The following is a 15,015-nucleotide window of genomic DNA, read 5'->3' as shown; positions in this document are numbered from 1 at the left end:
CTGAGTGGGAGTTTGAATACCATAGCCTAGGAGGTGGCTGATATCATTGGATATTCAGCCCTGGAGGTTGAGGGAAGGATGCTCCAGGACTGTTTCCAAGGTTACTATATCGGATCAAATCCGAGACTTCGGAAAGTTTCTCCAGACAGTATAAAGAAACCTTGGAATAAGTTTGAGGTCGTAGTACCTGAGGTTGACTACTTTGAAACCGCAGATCCACCTCTTAGAACAACCTTGGAACATTCATTTTCTCTGATTGGACTCCATCTCTTCTACCTCTTGGAACTCCCGCCGGCCTGTAGTCAAATCCATATCCCCAGCCTTAACACGTCGCGTTCGCTTGAATATCTTCCAGCAGAATATGTTTCCCACATAAACGATAATTCCAATATAGCATGTTATGAGGTCCGCAATCTTGAAATGAGGTATGAACGTATTGTATCCTGACAGGTCAGTGATTGTTAGTGATAGACTGACAGTGAAGATTGCGGAAGACATAGGTACCATTGAATAGTATGATGATTGTTGTGGTAAATAATGCAAACCATGCACCATATGGCTGGAGAGGTCCTCGGTATGGTAGATCTTTACGGCTTTCCCCTTGGGCTCGTAGTCCGCGACAGAAGCAAAGATAGGACACCAGGAGACTAACCCAATTCAGAGTCCCGAATACAGTGACTAAGTTCACAAGATATCCGAATACCGTGGATGCAGAGGTCGTGGCGTTCATGTAGGCCAACAAACTGAACAGGGCGGTTGCCCCAATTCCATAGATAGGAACACCTTTAGATGTCGTGTGCTTGAAGATTTCGGGGGCATGTCCAGCGGATGCAAGTGAATGTAGCGTACGCGCCCCGACGTAAATGTCTATAACCAATTAGCTGCGTTCGAGGCAATGACTGAGAAAACAGACCTGTGTTTGCCGCACTCACGACAAATACTAGGATGGCAGCATTCATGATGTCAGGAAGCACTTTGATACCTCCCATTTTGATTGCAATAACAAAAGGCGAAGCAGAAGCACTCGTGCTCTCATGTGTGGCTCCAATTAGTAAATCGCTGTTGTAAGGAACCGCCATTCCAAGTAGTATGACCCCCAGAATGTAGAAGACAGAGATACGCCAAAGTGTCTGTCGGATGGCTCTAGGAACATTGCGCCGCGGGTTAGGTGTTTCGGCAAATGCTACACCGACGACTTCAGTTCCGGTGTATGCGAAACAGGATTGCACCAAACAGGCGAAGAAGCCGAGAAACTTTCCCGTGGATCCGGTTGTCAGATATTCTGCAAAAGCACCTGGCTCGCTCCAGTATCGAAATCCGACCCGTTCGTGGTTAGGACCGCCGCCGAGAGATACAACGAGACAAGTGACCATTGCAATAACCAAAGCGATGATCTTGATAGACGAGAGAAAGAACTCCGCTTCGCCGAAACTACCAACATGGAGAACCTATCACCTGTTAGCAACAATTAGACCAAGTTTGAAGATAGTACATGCGTTGATCATGATAACAAGAACGCCGAACACCGTCACCCAAATAGCAACGTTGAGATCCGGCCTCCAATACTGCATGACTAGACCACTGGCCGTGAGGTTATTCGCCAATACAATCGCATATTTGAAGAAGTAATTCCACCCTGTGGCAAATCTATCAAGGGTCAGTTACAGACTGTTATAGATCGAGAAGAAGCAGCTTACCCAAAGGCAGGATCCACGAATCGAGACGCATATCCGTCGAATCCACGACTCATTGGTAAGAGAGAAGCCATTTCGCCCAGAGCAGTCATGACAAAATAAATCACAGCTCCAGTAAGGGTATAAGAAATGAGCAGGCTGCCCGGTCCACCTCTGGAAAGAGCTGTGCCTGTCCCAATAATTAATCCAGTTCCCAAAGCACCAGCAATAGCAAGCATGTTCACTTGTCGGGCCTTGAATCCACGGCGGAGATCATTTGAAGGGAGGTCAATTGACACCATTTGGCCCTCGCCGGACTCTTGGGGGTCATCTTTCTGTGCTTTCTCCGATTTCGACATGTTCCCAGTTTCCAAAAAATCCAGAGTTGAAGATGGTGTCCACGGGTCTACTCCAAGTTCAAGATATGGTCATTTATATACATCGAGCTATCTCTATCTGTATCTCCCCACATTTCTTTGATATCACCGTGGACTGATATGCAAGATAACCGTGATAAGCCCCCGGAGTGTCACCCCTCGTTGCGGAGGACGAACCCCGACGAGCTAGCCCGCTTTTGGGGTAGATGCAAGTGGATCAAAACTATAATCTTTCCCTCAAATGGTGACTGGCACTGACTGCGATTTTGATCATATCGTTCTATTCGACCAAACTGTGAAATGACGCTGCTCAACAACGGAGCATCACCTCCGAATACTTGGATTCCCCCGGACTTCATTCAAGGCAGGAAGACTACATAAGAGACCAGAGTCACTCTGGAAACGAGGTTCAAGACCAAAGATTTCGAACAATCATCTATCGCTTCTATTCAATATGGCTCCTGCAGTCAGTCACTCCGTCCTCCCCGCTTCGAAGAAGCTTGCCTTCACAGACAACTACTTCGGTCCGCCCAAGAGCAACGATATTTCCAAGTTTCGCGCTTTGGTCCCAACGGTCACAAAAGAGGATGTGCACTATCTGAATGCCTCATTCCAGCCTCCCATGAACCTACGGGTTCGAGATGCGATCGAAGAATTCCTAGACCAGGCCACCGGCGCCCCACATTCAAAGCCAGGCTGGCAAGCTACCGCACGAGAGGCACAAGAGTTACTCTCATCCTACCTTCACGTCCCTATCGACTCTCTTGTCTTCACCCGCGACACAACAGAGGGTCTCAACCTGTTCCAGCGCTCTATTTCATTCGAATCCGGAGCTAATGTTGTTCTCCTGGACAGTGAGCATCCTAACCATGTCTATGGATGGCTTGGGTTGGTTAGCCGGGGTTTGGAAGTCCGAATGGTTGAAACAAATGGTAGCACTTTCGCCAATGCAGACACATTTGCTTCATACGTCGATGAAAAAACCATTGCTATCGGTCTATCTTCGATCATGTTCCATTCAGGGCAGCTGAATGACGTCCAGGATATCTGCAATACTTTCCGCCAGAAGGGTGTGCATGTCCTAGTTGACCTGACGCAGCATGTTGGTGTCGCTCCTCTCAACCTCACGGAATGGGACGTCTCCGCTGCTGCTTTTGGTTGTCATAAGGGGTTGGGTTGCCCCAGTGGTCTGGGCGCGTTGTATATCAATCCCAGCGTGCTGCCTGAGCTGAAACCCACTCCTCCAATTGTCGGGGCTGGTGCAATTGCGAAACTTCCTTCCACATTGCTCGCCAACCCAGATGTGGAGTATCACTCCTCTACTCAGCGCTATGGTCACCTCAATCTGTCCCTAGTGAGTGCTTTGTCTCTGAAGGCATCCCTCAAGCTCTTATGTGAAGAGATTGGACTAGAAAATATTGAAGCGCACCTCCGATCGCTTGGCTGGGAGCTCGCTCAGCGTGTGGCTCCTCTGGGGGTGAAGGTTTTGGGCAGCAGATCTGCCAATGAACGGGCACCGCATCTTTACTCTCACTCTTTTGCATCCAAGGTGGGAACAACACTTCAAGAAGGAAGGAATCTATGTCTCACACTATCGCTGTGGAGTAAGAGTCTCGTTCGGGTTTTACAACAACGTTGGCGATGTAAAGGATCTGGCGGAGTCGATTCAGAGAGGTCTAGACTCGGGCATCCCTTGTGAATAAATTAGTTTCATTAACTTGGGGAGTATTCCCAAGATTATAACCTAGCTGTCTTTCTAACTGTCTTTCTAACTGTCTTTCTAGCTGTCTTTCTAGCCGTCCTTTTCACTATCCTTCCAGCTACTCACTGCCTATTCCAAGGTTATTGATTCCTTCCTTTATTCAGTACCGTCATCGAGTAGTTATGATTGCCCCAGTAAAGAAGGTCTTGGCTAAGCCGTGAATAGAGAATTAGGGATTGGGGATGTGATGATTGATAGCTTTACACTCAGAAAATTTGTCTTCGAACGAAACATCAAGACGCAAAAATCGAACTCACATTATTTACACACTGCTTCCTAATGAAAACCAGCCTCGGAAATCCCCATCCATCTGGAACATGTCTAGTGTGAGCTCGTCCCAATTCAGATCTCCCATGGAGTCGCTGATGGAAAGGCTCGGTTGCTCATCTCGACTACCGGTATCAAAAATTGTCGCTGGTGCTCGTTGAAAGTCCGAATATGATACCCCATTTTCTCCAGCACTTTCTGTAGTTTCTGTAGTGGCCATAGGCTCAGGCAGAATATCTGAGCTTGAGATGTAGTGGCCACTCGACCGCACCGCTCCGTTTTGTACAATGACCAGGCTCTGTCTTAGATTAGAGTGAGCTTCCCCGGCGATCCTGTAGACCCTTGAACATTCTTCGAGCGCCTTGAGTAGGAATGAAAGCTGAGGTGTAAGTGAGGGATTCCCTGATCTCAGTCAGCTTCCAGTTCACGTTAAAAATATTGTGTTCCGTACATGACAGCTTTGTCAAAGCAATACTTGTTGTGACCAATGCGTACACCATGATCAACGGTGATTTAACCATTCCATGCTGGTTTCTAAATTGACGAACCATCGCAATTATCAGACCACACGAGGTCTCACAGGCTTCTCGGGAAGACTCTTTTGCTCGGTCTGAAGGGTCATCTATGAAGGTTCGGTTGAGCGATAAACAAATGCTGTGATAGAAAAGACTAACTCGGTCAATATCTGTACGCAGTTATTCAGGCCTGCAATAGACTTACTGGAGGGTGATGATGTGGTGTTGTAGCTGTTTCTCTTGTGCACTCCACTGGCTCCATTGTAATGGTTCAGGAAGCTCATGAAGCCACCAGTTGAGATGAATGTTCATCTCACTTAGTCGGTAGAATGAGTTCAAATCGCCAATATTCGATCGATGACTGAAAACCTTGGTCATGATATCTTGGAAGATATCCCCAAGTTTGACTGTATATTTGAGTGTGTTGACCAACTGTGGACCCTCGGACTGTGCATTGGTGGAATGCGTGATCGCCAAATCACACAGCCCGAACCATTTATGGTTGACCGAGAAATCTCTAAGTCGTGTCAGATAATCATGATCTTTAACTGGAGAGGTCAACTTACGGCAAAGGCTCACTGGGCTGTACCGCAGCATCGTTTGAACTCAACGAGACAGGTCTTCCGAGATAAAGACTCATAAATCTGTGGCATCAGTGTGAGCCATAGGTCAAACAGAGAAAAGAGTTTCTTCTTACTTGTCTACAACATAACATCCCCAATAGATCCTACGCCGGATCTCAATATCCTGCAGGGTCGTGATTGACTGATCCTGTGAGACCCAATTAGTAGGGTCACGGTGGAACCCGATATCTTGACCCATTCTGAATGCCATTCCTTCTTGACTTTAGCTCTTCATCCTCGTCGAGAAAAAGTATTGAGAAAACTCACCCGCAAACAACCACCCTTGAGGAGTGTTATTCTGCCCAATCTCATGAAATGCCAAACACAAGAGGGCCTGTATTGTGACGGGAGTTGGATTCGACAATTCATAGGTCATGATAATGTCCTTGGCACATTTTGCCATCAACGGGGCCTTCTTGCGAACTTCCTTGTCCGAGGAGTGAGGAGCACCCAGAGCACATATGGCGTAAATCAGCGCATACGACCAATATCTCCCCCCGCATGCGTTGTCAAAGTAGTCTGCTAACAAGGCTTCACGATAAACAAACATCAGTTGGGGATATTGGTAAAGGAAGAACAGAGGTAGACATGTTTGGATGAGGGCTGAGTCAATCCCCAGAGATCGGCCAAGGCGAACCTTTTCCATGTCATCGACATGAGTTGATAACGATAGAGATTGGGATGCCTGCTGGCTGGTGGTCTGGGATCCTGCATAGATACTAGTTGGACCATGGTATTGTAGAGCCCCTGGTCTGCGATGAGCCTTCTTCCCCTGTGGCGAATTATGCTATGACATACCAGAAGGACCCGACTTCAGTGATCCCGTGTCTTGAGGTATATGTGACTGACTCAGCGCGACAGGCGAGTTCTCATCCATCGAGAATTCACGAAGCATAGTATCTCTTTCTTCGCTGGGGGCAGACTTCAAGTGGCGGAGGAATGTCTCAAACCACGAGATTCGGGACTCCAATGAGTTGATATAACCCTGTACCGCAGGCTTTCGTCGAGTGTCATGTTGTCTATACTCACAATCATGCCTAGATTGGATGCAATTTGAACACGGTTGGATTCTGTTGCATTTTATTTTGCGAGATTGACATCGCTTGCAGCTGGGTGTTGTTAGTAAAGCATGGATTCAGTTGGACATGCGAGAGGACTCACGCAAGCTTCTTGATTCGGTTCATGCTTGGATGATCAGGCGTTTGTTTCGATAAACGTTGGAGGTCGAGCGGGGATTCAGTTGATAAGGGCCACTATCTTCCTCGTCCCTTCCCGAGGGCGTTATCCCCAATGCCTCATTCTCTGTTCAAGGTAAAGAATGTATTATCTTGAGGTAATCGACAATAGAAATCTTGAAAGCTTGTACTATAATTCACTGTCCTTTTTCGTGTCTTTTTTCCAGTCTTTCCAGCCATCTTTTGCACAGCCCTCCTTATCACAAGACTGCGTGTACGCGGTGGCAGAGGCTCATACAGTATTCAAAATCACATTGAAGTATATGATTATAGTTTGGAGGGTACTTGAAAATGGGGTGTTTATATTTCTGTGGCATCCTTGATAAGAGGGAAGGTACTGACATACATGGGTGCCTTCCAAGTTTCCTACACTTCCTATTAGGAGAAACTGACGAAGATGCAGACTTCCCTCTGCTCAAAGACATCCCAAACACTCGCAACCATCCCAGTCAAAGCCTTACCGCTAGGTACCTCGCAACCACTGAAATGGCATTCTACTTGCTCTTCCTTCTGTTCACCCTCTGCCTCCAAGTAAGTAAACTCCCCTGGACATACTTCCATGTGATGATTTTCTCTGTGCCTGGTTGTTACCAACTCCGATTATACCAGGCAAAGCCCCGTATCGGGGGCATCGCACTGACTTATTCTTCAGCTAGCCAACCCAACATTTGAGCTAGAGAGAACCTTGACCATTATTGGCATGGCCGAGTCGAGCGCAATACACCACAAGCGTCCTCCGGGACACGGCCTTTTGCGTGGCCAAGAGACACAAACCCACTGCAAAGAGACAGAGATCAAAGAATACCCTGATCTCGAATCCCATTACTCTCTCCTCTCTCCTCCTGGTATGTCCAATCTCAAGGCCCGTATCAGGAGTACTTGGGACTTGAACTAACCTGAGGATTAAATATATTAGGCAACACATCCCAGGAGCATAAACCTACATGCGGACCAACGGCCGACACTGGAGACCGAAAGGTCTATTTTTCTCTGGGCACATGGTGCACAAACATCGCCATGGAGCTGGCCAAACCGGTACTAGCAAATTACCGGATGAAGCTCATGGAAGCTATCTGGGAACGGATAGGGTCCTCTAATATCGGATGGGTCGCATTGATTTGGTGGCTTGTAAGAAAGCCCAGAGAACCTGGGAAGACCCGCACAGATTCCGAGCAGAGAATTGAGGATCTTGAGGAGCGAGTCCAACAATTGGAGCAGATCGCGCAGACAGGTCGGATATAACTGTGAGAGCCTTGAAGACATAGGCAGAATGCCTTTTTGTAAATATAGTACCTTGTCGCCCACTAAATATCAATATCCTTTAGGGCTGGACTTTTTCTTCGCTTATTCCAAGATTTTGCGATGGTGGATAGAACGATACCTCAGAATCAAATAGATAGGGGCTTTTTCCAGTAAAAGAATACATTGAAAATCGCGAATCCAAAACAGCTTTCGTAGAACGAACTATGAGATTGCACTATCACCGTACCCAACTGTGGTATCACAAAGCAAATCATATCAGGCGGGTCAGCTCAAAAATAGCCACATCCAGTCAGTCAATTAATCAAAATGATTGAGCATTCTGACAGTGTTCAAAAAGCCCATGCGACGGCTCGGACCCCGAATAGCTCGTAAACCGACCCCGAGAGCAATAGAGTCTGTATCAGCGTATCTTCCTGTTATATTTTTGTGCCCATGAAAATTCCGGATGCCTAAAAAGCCAAGTTGAAGTTCCATCACTGTGCATACATCGCTTGTATCGTTTCCCCTTAAGCCAGGAGAGGTTACGGGACAGCAAAGTTTCCTGTGTCCAATCCGCAGAGGAAGACTCATAAGATCTTCGCGGACTCCACGCCATTTTATCCAATTCCATTGAGAATGGACTTATGAGACTGTCGTAAGTGTTTTGCAACGATCGTATCCTCCACAGCGGATCCTCCGGGGTTAAACCAGAACCTAAATTCATCCAGCGTGTCACGCTGAAGGCAGAATAGCCGTCAAACTCCTGTAGCTCGAGGAGAAAGTCTGCATTGCACTTCTCACAGGTCCGCTCCAGACGAATGGGCGACAGGGTCTGCTTGTATGCCGAAAGTAAAGGGTTCATCTGTTCCTTCATCTGAGAGAAGCGGAAATGCGTGCATACCATGAAGACATGCGGCGGTTTTCTGCTATTGTGTCTGTCCGGATAGCGGAAAAAGTCTTCTGCTTGGTCTTTGAACAATACAATATCTTGAATCCTGAGATATAAGCCCAGCGGGTCGGTGCAGACTTTGGTTTCAATCGAAAATAGAGTAGTACATTTCGGCTCATAGTTCTCCTGAACTTCAATGTAGGATAGTTTCTCGGGGGTAATACCGTATCGGAGACCGCCGTTGAATCGCTTCATTGCAAGTTGGAGGTGGAGGAAGCTAAACTCATACATCGTGTAGGCAGCGAAGCCGTGTATACTCAGACGGAATCTCGGTTCGTGCCACGCCGAGTTGACAACACATCGAAGCAGACACATACTTGAGTACATGGGTTGGTTATCCAGATCCGTCACCCTATAATAGGGGTGGATAGTAATGCAACACTGGCACGCAAAATGGTTTGGAAGATCGCGTTCCAACCTTTGCAGCAGTTCAAGAGTGAGATCTCTCCCCAACCGTGGAGCCGTTGTCTTGTGCAGTAGCGAAAAAAGGCGGTGGTCACACAGTGCAAAACAAATGAGATCATTAGGTGGCATGAAACCGGATATTGCTAAAATCAGCTCGACAGGGAGCGCACTGAGGAAGTTTGGGGCGAGGGGGATGAGCTGGTAGCCTCGCCTTTTTCGGAAGCAGGGTATGAGCCAGGCTAGGAGTGAGGGAAGGCGCAGACCTCGGTGATCCTGAGCCATTTTGTGCAAAGTAAAATTGAGCTAAGATAACCAGATGCTCGACAAAGAAAATCCTGACGAGCCTGGAGTATGGTGAAGTTGATCATGCGACTGGGAGCAGATCTCTCGATGATAGTGGACCTGGGAATGATCTCGGGAGGAAGAGACGAAGTTGACAGTGGAGAGGTTTTAGAAGAAGAAAAGAGAGGGAGACGGAGACGGAAACACTAGCATCTCATAACCTTGGAACCTTGCAAGAAGTCTTCCGATAAGGAAGTCGGGGGTCATTCCAGGGTTGCAGTCCTCGACCCCATGGGGCTTAAGTGCTAAACCTGCTCTTTCGACTTTTGCTATTCTGCTCTGCAAATGACACTGCTGTGTCCACTGTTTGCTGCATAATAAACCTTTCTATTTCTTATCCTTGATCTACATCGCATTCTGCGGTTTCTTGATTGTGGTCTGACAGTAGACTGCAGTCAGTTGTGAGAGATAGTATTAGTATTCAATGAGAAATATATCACAAACAGTATGTTACGCCAGGGAGCCGATACTATTTCATTTAATAGCGGAGGTTGGGGATTGGGTGTAGGAATTGATTAAAAAACCTTCTTTAAGCAATAGGCGATGTGATGCATGCAAATGAAGTTTTGAGCTACGAAACACTAAACTGGAGAAGGAAGAAGAAGATAAGAGAAAGAGAGAGCACAAGCAAGCATTCGAGGCCTGTCGTACTTCTCCCAAACTTCAAAGGTTCGTTCGTCGCATGCTCCTGCTTGTCAGGTTATCAACTGGGCCCCCAAACTTCGATTTCCGCCATTTGGTACAACATCATCAGTTCCCTAAAGTAGCAGCGGCACACGAATCATTTCTTACAAAAAGGCAACTTCAGCACTAGAGCCTGCTGTACGCGGCTCAAGGTTAACTCCGTCGCTTGATTGACTTATTACGACTATATGCGAAGGTGGGGTGTTCCTGCCTACGGCCCTGTTCGGCAAAGAATCGTTAAGACTGCATATTAAGAGGTGTCGGAGTCCCTTGGGTGCCCGGGTTGTCAAACCTTCTCACAGGTAGATAGCATAGAGTCTAGACAGAGCTCACTTCCTCTCTTCTTTCTCTCTGTTTCTCACAATGCTCTATATTTTCACACATGTCTGCTATCGAAGGGCAGCCACGCAGCCTGGCTGCTCAGTGGCCAGGCGCCCGTAGACCGTGCCAGCGACGCTGGAGGAGTGCCCCGCCTGCAGGTCGGCCGTGTGGGCCGCGAGGGCAGAGGGGTCCATGTCGGTGGGGTTGTCGAGGTCGCACAGGGAGCGATTCAAATGCCGGTTGGAAACAAACTGTGATCGGGCAGAGAGACATTGGCGGCTAATGGCAATGGCGACGTGCCGGTATGTCTGCAGGTTGAGCTCCTGGCCCGCCAGGTGGGCCTTGCTCTACGCGCAGAGGAGCTTGCGCATTCGCGCCCCGCCCCCCCCAGCCGTGATCGTGGTGGTCGTTCGGGTAGAGGAACGCGGCGCGGTGTGGGGGGTTGGCACAGCCGACCAGCTGGGCGTAGACGGAGTACATGGTATCCGCAAAGGGGCGCACGAGCCACAGGTACCAGATCACCAGGGAGCCGAGCTCGCGAGGAAGGTAGCGGTGCACGATGTTGGTGTCATTCGTGATGTTGGCTCGCTTGTGGTAACGGGTTACAAACGTGACGGTGTTGTCTTCCAAGATCGGAAGTCATATACTCCTACCTCTTCAAGTCCTCTCTCACCTCTCTCACTTCCCTCTCACTTCCCTCTCACTTCCCTCTCACTTCCTTCCTACTTTATTCCTCTCTTCCTCTCTTCCTCTCTTATATATTCACTCACTATCTCATCTATCGACATATACTAATGGATCGATCTACAGGGATTCAACAGCCTCCTCTATATCCACAAACTTACAAGACCCAGACAGAACCAATGAAAACACTATCACGATCTGTACCACTCTGCTGTCTCCTTTCTATTCTTCTTGGTATGTTCAAGCTCATTCCACCTACTAGGAGTGCTAGAAATCTGAACTGACATGAGTTTCAACCTATAGGCAACACATCACAAGAGGAATGCCATAAATCGATCAGCCGAAGCAAAAGACCGACAGGTCTATTCATCTTATGGTACGTGGTTCACTAATATCGCTCTGGAAATAGCTAAGCTGGTGTTGACCAATTACTGTATGAAGATAATGGAAGCTCTACGGTCATGGACAGAATCAAAGCCCCGTGTTGAATGGCCCGGGCTTGTTTGGTGGCTATTCCGCAAAGCGGACAAATCCGCAAAGCGTTTGGAAGACGCTGAAAAAAAAGCACAAGATCTCGAACAGCGAGTTGTGCATTTGGAGAACATGATAGAGACAGACCGAGGATATCTGTGAGAGCCTAGAAGGCATAGGCAGAATGCCTGTATATACTACTTGTCGCCCGTTAAATATCAATATCATTCAGGGCTGAATTTGTTCTTCGCTCATAAGAGAGACCTTCCCCCTTCAGGACGCTTAACGTATGAGTTTCCGGTCCTGAGCACATCAACTGCTTGGTCTACCATCTCTTTTACAATGACTCCAGCAGGTTTGATCGCCGAGACACTCGCCGAAACATCACCCATGAGGAATGGCATATCGACATCTTTATCATTCTCCAAATCATTCATCATCGGCACAACACCCTTGGTAGTCAGCGCCGTGATATCAGCCGGTCGACCTTCCCACTCCTTGATGTACTCATTAGGCAGCATACGCAGCGGTCGCCCAGTAACAACGAGCGTCCTCTTCGTCTCGCCATACTGAGCTCCCACCACAGCCTCCTTGTGCAACCGACTCGCACCGCTCTCCTCCGATGCCACGAAGCGCGTTCCAACCCACACACCCGCGGCACCCAACATCAACGACGCAGCCAAACTGCGTCCATCATTAACACCTCCAGCGGCCACGACCAGCGCCGGCTCTCCAGTCAACGGGCTCTTGTATCGTCGCGCCACATCCGCCACGGCAGGAATGAGTACAGAAAACGGCACGTCACCAGTGTGGCCGCCGCCCTCACCACCTTGCGCACACACAATATCAACACCAGCCTTGAAAGCCTTCTCAGCATGCTTCGGCGCTCCAACCATGTTCATAATCAAGATACCGGCTTCGTGGAGGCGCTTGATTGTCTTCGCAGGAGGGATTCCCACCGCCGAGACGAAAAGGCTTGCGCCGTGGGAGATAGTCACTTCGATCAGCTCGTCGAGATGGCCGTGTGTGTAGTCGTGATTTGTCGCACGAGCCCCACCCCCGACCTGCGGGAGGGCAAGATCGACGCCGAATGGCAGCGACGGGTCCCGGAGGAGAGATTTGAGCTCTGTGAGCATCTCGGATAGTTGCTCAGGGGTGTAGCCCAGACCACCTATTGTGCCTAGGCCGCCGGCATTGGAGACTGCTGCGGCTAGAGGTGCGCTGGAGGCACGAGCCATGCCGGCGAGGAGAATTGGATGTTGGATCTTGAGCAGCTTGCATAGTGGTGTTTGGAGAGCCATGGTGGGCTTTGTGAATTGGCAAGCTTGAAAGCTTCAAGCGATCGGCCAGCAAATTTATTTATCGAGGCATTGGGGGCCGAAGTGTGAGGGGGGGGCCAAAAAGTGTGAGGGGGAAGGCCGGACCGAGGTGTGTTTTTATGCATCTGCACATCTCACACGTCTAGGGAAACCGCGCCACATCTAATGCCACTGTGGCTAGTTTTGGCAGTTTTTGAGCTTTCGGTTGGATTGATCGGCTGTAAAAAGTTTTGAAACTTGATGATTGACTTCCCTCTTCTCAGAAGGTAGCTCACACCCTGAGCTTGCAGTAAACATATCGTGCGATTAAACAAGTTGCCCACCTTGCTCCCTCATAGAGAAGATATTAAAAATGTTTTGACAAGTCAAGCTCGATTCAGTCATTCAATTTGAGTAATTAAACAACAATAAACAAGACTTTTGGTGATACATGCTTTGAGAGCCTTTTTCACCAGTAACTAAAAATGAGCGCAAACAATTAAGAGGCCCCCGTTGCTCAGCACAACAAAAACGGCAGTCGACCGAGGTTACAGATCAACCTCATCCTTTTTCGTGTATATCGAAAAGTGAAACTGGGAAAGATCAAAAACAAGAATGAAGTCTGTTGTCATCCACCAAAAGACCCGCTGTCCTCTGCTTTGAACTGGATCAAGTGGGTAGATTATCTGATAGGCTTCTCCTTAGCGTCATTGACAAAGAATCTGGGGAATAGTCAAGAGGATTGATTTTGAATTCCTGAATGTCATGACTAACCGAGTTGGTTTTTGTTCGTTTGTCAAATTATCAGACCTCTCATGCATTGCTGTTGTCCGAATAGCAGTCGCTGGCGAACCAGTTGGGTGGGTACTACCTTGGCAGCACACAGGCCCTGCACCTGCGTTCTAAGACCTTCACAGCAAATAATGACCTTGGGACGGGCTTTTTCACAAAGGGGGATTTTCTTCCTTCGTTGTTCACACTGAGCCATGCGAGAAGGCCGTCTTGCCTCACAACGAGCTTTGCTAAATGGGTCCTTGGCCTTTTTCTTGCACTGGTCTATATCTCGTCGCACATTAACCTTGCATGTTGCAATGTCGTCCTGGATTCTCTTCTTGCAGGCTGCGATGCCACTCTGCACACCTCTTTTGCAGTTGTCTATGCTCGTGCGAATAACATTGTTGCAATCCGCAGGAGCTCGACCCACAATCGAATCTGCCGACTCCAGTTCTTCGTCACTCAGTTCTTGTTCCTCATCTGCAAAGGCCTTTATGTCGAGAGTAGATGCAGCATCAGCGTCTCGTGCATCCAAATATTCATTACCATCCTCATCCGCCCTCAGATCAAAAAGTAAGCCATTTTCGGACCCGTCTTCGCTGCTAAAGATAGGGTCATTGCTCAGGGTGTCACTCAAAGCTTCATGGTCAAAATCGTCAGAGTTTGGGATGACAGCCGCTAAGATGTTGCGACTGAAGAGGGTGAAAAGGAGTAGGATGGAAAAATATCGAGTCATGGTTGTCAGGATTTACTTTGGTTTCATATAACCTTGGAATGATGTAGAATTCATGAGTCTTCCTCAGGAGAATATGTAGTTTATTTACGCAGTTTAGTAGATCCAAACCGTTCTGTAGACTGGATCTAGATTCCAGCAGATCCGATCATTTGCATTCTCAAGAATTGGTCCTTGTCAAATAGCAAGCCTGATTCGTACGGTGGGCCACCCACAAGCTGTAACCTGTGACTGATGAGGTCTTACCCATTTTCTGTGAAACCAGGAAGCTATAGATTATTCGCCTCATAAAACCTTAACTTTAAGTTGAAATGAGTGGGTGCATTGACCATGATGTTGCTTGACGTCTCTGCAGTATTCTTCATAAATATAGATTCGAGAGTCAACCCCATTAGAGAACCGCCAAATGCTTTCCTTTTGGAAGGCTTAGCTCCCGTTTCACTTCTTCTTTACTGAATCAGCATGAGAAAGTCGATTTACCCTACGTAATTCCAGCAAATCCACCAAGTGAAATTCATGGATAATTCGTATACTCTGCTTAATACGGTACGAGATTGACGTAGCTTGAACGCCCGGGATCCGGACTGATCAGCGCACGGGCCACATGATCCTCCGCGTGGGCAGTGGGTCGAGCAGCCCTCAGCGATTCAATCACCATGC

The 15,015-nt window shown here is 48.1% G+C and overlaps 8 protein-coding genes across 8 annotated transcripts; 3 read left to right on the top strand and 5 right to left on the bottom strand.

Annotated features, from left to right (window-relative positions):
* Positions 1 to 451: 451 nt before the first annotated feature.
* On the bottom strand, positions 452 to 2,032 carry N7506_007292 (dicarboxylic amino acid permease; the record flags this gene model as incomplete). Its single annotated transcript, XM_056956585.1, has 4 exons — positions 452 to 867; positions 914 to 1,448; positions 1,497 to 1,647; positions 1,698 to 2,032. 4 exons carry the CDS (start codon positions 2,030 to 2,032, stop codon positions 452 to 454), a joined length of 1,437 nt encoding a protein of 478 aa, XP_056810919.1.
* A 472-nt stretch (positions 2,033 to 2,504) lies between these two features.
* On the top strand, positions 2,505 to 3,749 carry N7506_007291 (Aminotransferase class V/Cysteine desulfurase; the record flags this gene model as incomplete). The annotated part of the gene is made up of 1 exon (XM_056956584.1): positions 2,505 to 3,749. One exon carries the CDS (start codon positions 2,505 to 2,507, stop codon positions 3,747 to 3,749), a length of 1,245 nt encoding a protein of 414 aa, XP_056810918.1.
* A 325-nt stretch (positions 3,750 to 4,074) lies between these two features.
* N7506_007290 (fungal specific transcription factor domain-containing protein) lies at positions 4,075 to 6,401 on the bottom strand (the record flags this gene model as incomplete). Its single annotated transcript, XM_056956583.1, has 8 exons — positions 4,075 to 4,481; positions 4,531 to 4,613; positions 4,800 to 5,111; positions 5,161 to 5,238; positions 5,292 to 5,406; positions 5,485 to 5,925; positions 6,016 to 6,236; positions 6,379 to 6,401. 8 exons carry the CDS (start codon positions 6,399 to 6,401, stop codon positions 4,075 to 4,077), a joined length of 1,680 nt encoding a protein of 559 aa, XP_056810917.1.
* Positions 6,402 to 6,938: 537 nt separating this feature from the next.
* Positions 6,939 to 7,694, top strand: N7506_007289 (uncharacterized protein; the record flags this gene model as incomplete). Its single annotated transcript, XM_056956582.1, has 3 exons — positions 6,939 to 6,983; positions 7,105 to 7,297; positions 7,369 to 7,694. The coding sequence occupies 3 exons, from the start codon at positions 6,939 to 6,941 to the stop codon at positions 7,692 to 7,694; spliced, it is 564 nt and encodes a 187-aa protein (XP_056810916.1).
* Positions 7,695 to 8,115: 421 nt separating this feature from the next.
* Positions 8,116 to 9,330, bottom strand: N7506_007288 (uncharacterized protein; the record flags this gene model as incomplete). Its single annotated transcript, XM_056956581.1, has 1 exon — positions 8,116 to 9,330. One exon carries the CDS (start codon positions 9,328 to 9,330, stop codon positions 8,116 to 8,118), a length of 1,215 nt encoding a protein of 404 aa, XP_056810915.1.
* A 1,353-nt stretch (positions 9,331 to 10,683) lies between these two features.
* Positions 10,684 to 11,712, top strand: N7506_007287 (uncharacterized protein; the record flags this gene model as incomplete). Its single annotated transcript, XM_056956580.1, is given in 4 exon segments — positions 10,684 to 10,697; positions 10,710 to 10,989; positions 11,420 to 11,455; positions 11,521 to 11,712. 4 exon segments carry the CDS (start codon positions 10,684 to 10,686, stop codon positions 11,710 to 11,712), a joined length of 522 nt encoding a protein of 173 aa, XP_056810914.1.
* Positions 11,713 to 11,801: 89 nt separating this feature from the next.
* N7506_007286 (NAD(P)H-dependent flavin oxidoreductase) lies at positions 11,802 to 12,851 on the bottom strand (the record flags this gene model as incomplete). The annotated part of the gene is made up of 1 exon (XM_056956579.1): positions 11,802 to 12,851. One exon carries the CDS (start codon positions 12,849 to 12,851, stop codon positions 11,802 to 11,804), a length of 1,050 nt encoding a protein of 349 aa, XP_056810913.1.
* A 793-nt stretch (positions 12,852 to 13,644) lies between these two features.
* On the bottom strand, positions 13,645 to 14,358 carry N7506_007285 (uncharacterized protein; the record flags this gene model as incomplete). The annotated part of the gene is made up of 1 exon (XM_056956578.1): positions 13,645 to 14,358. One exon carries the CDS (start codon positions 14,356 to 14,358, stop codon positions 13,645 to 13,647), a length of 714 nt encoding a protein of 237 aa, XP_056810912.1.
* Positions 14,359 to 15,015: the final 657 nt, after the last annotated feature.

Source organism: Penicillium brevicompactum (assembly GCF_028827555.1).
Source record: "Penicillium brevicompactum strain IBT 35665 chromosome Unknown utg000005l_segment0_segment0, whole genome shotgun sequence".
In the NCBI taxonomy this organism is placed as follows: Eukaryota; Fungi; Ascomycota; class Eurotiomycetes; order Eurotiales; family Aspergillaceae; genus Penicillium; species Penicillium brevicompactum.
This window is presented reverse-complemented; position numbering and strand designations above follow the sequence as displayed.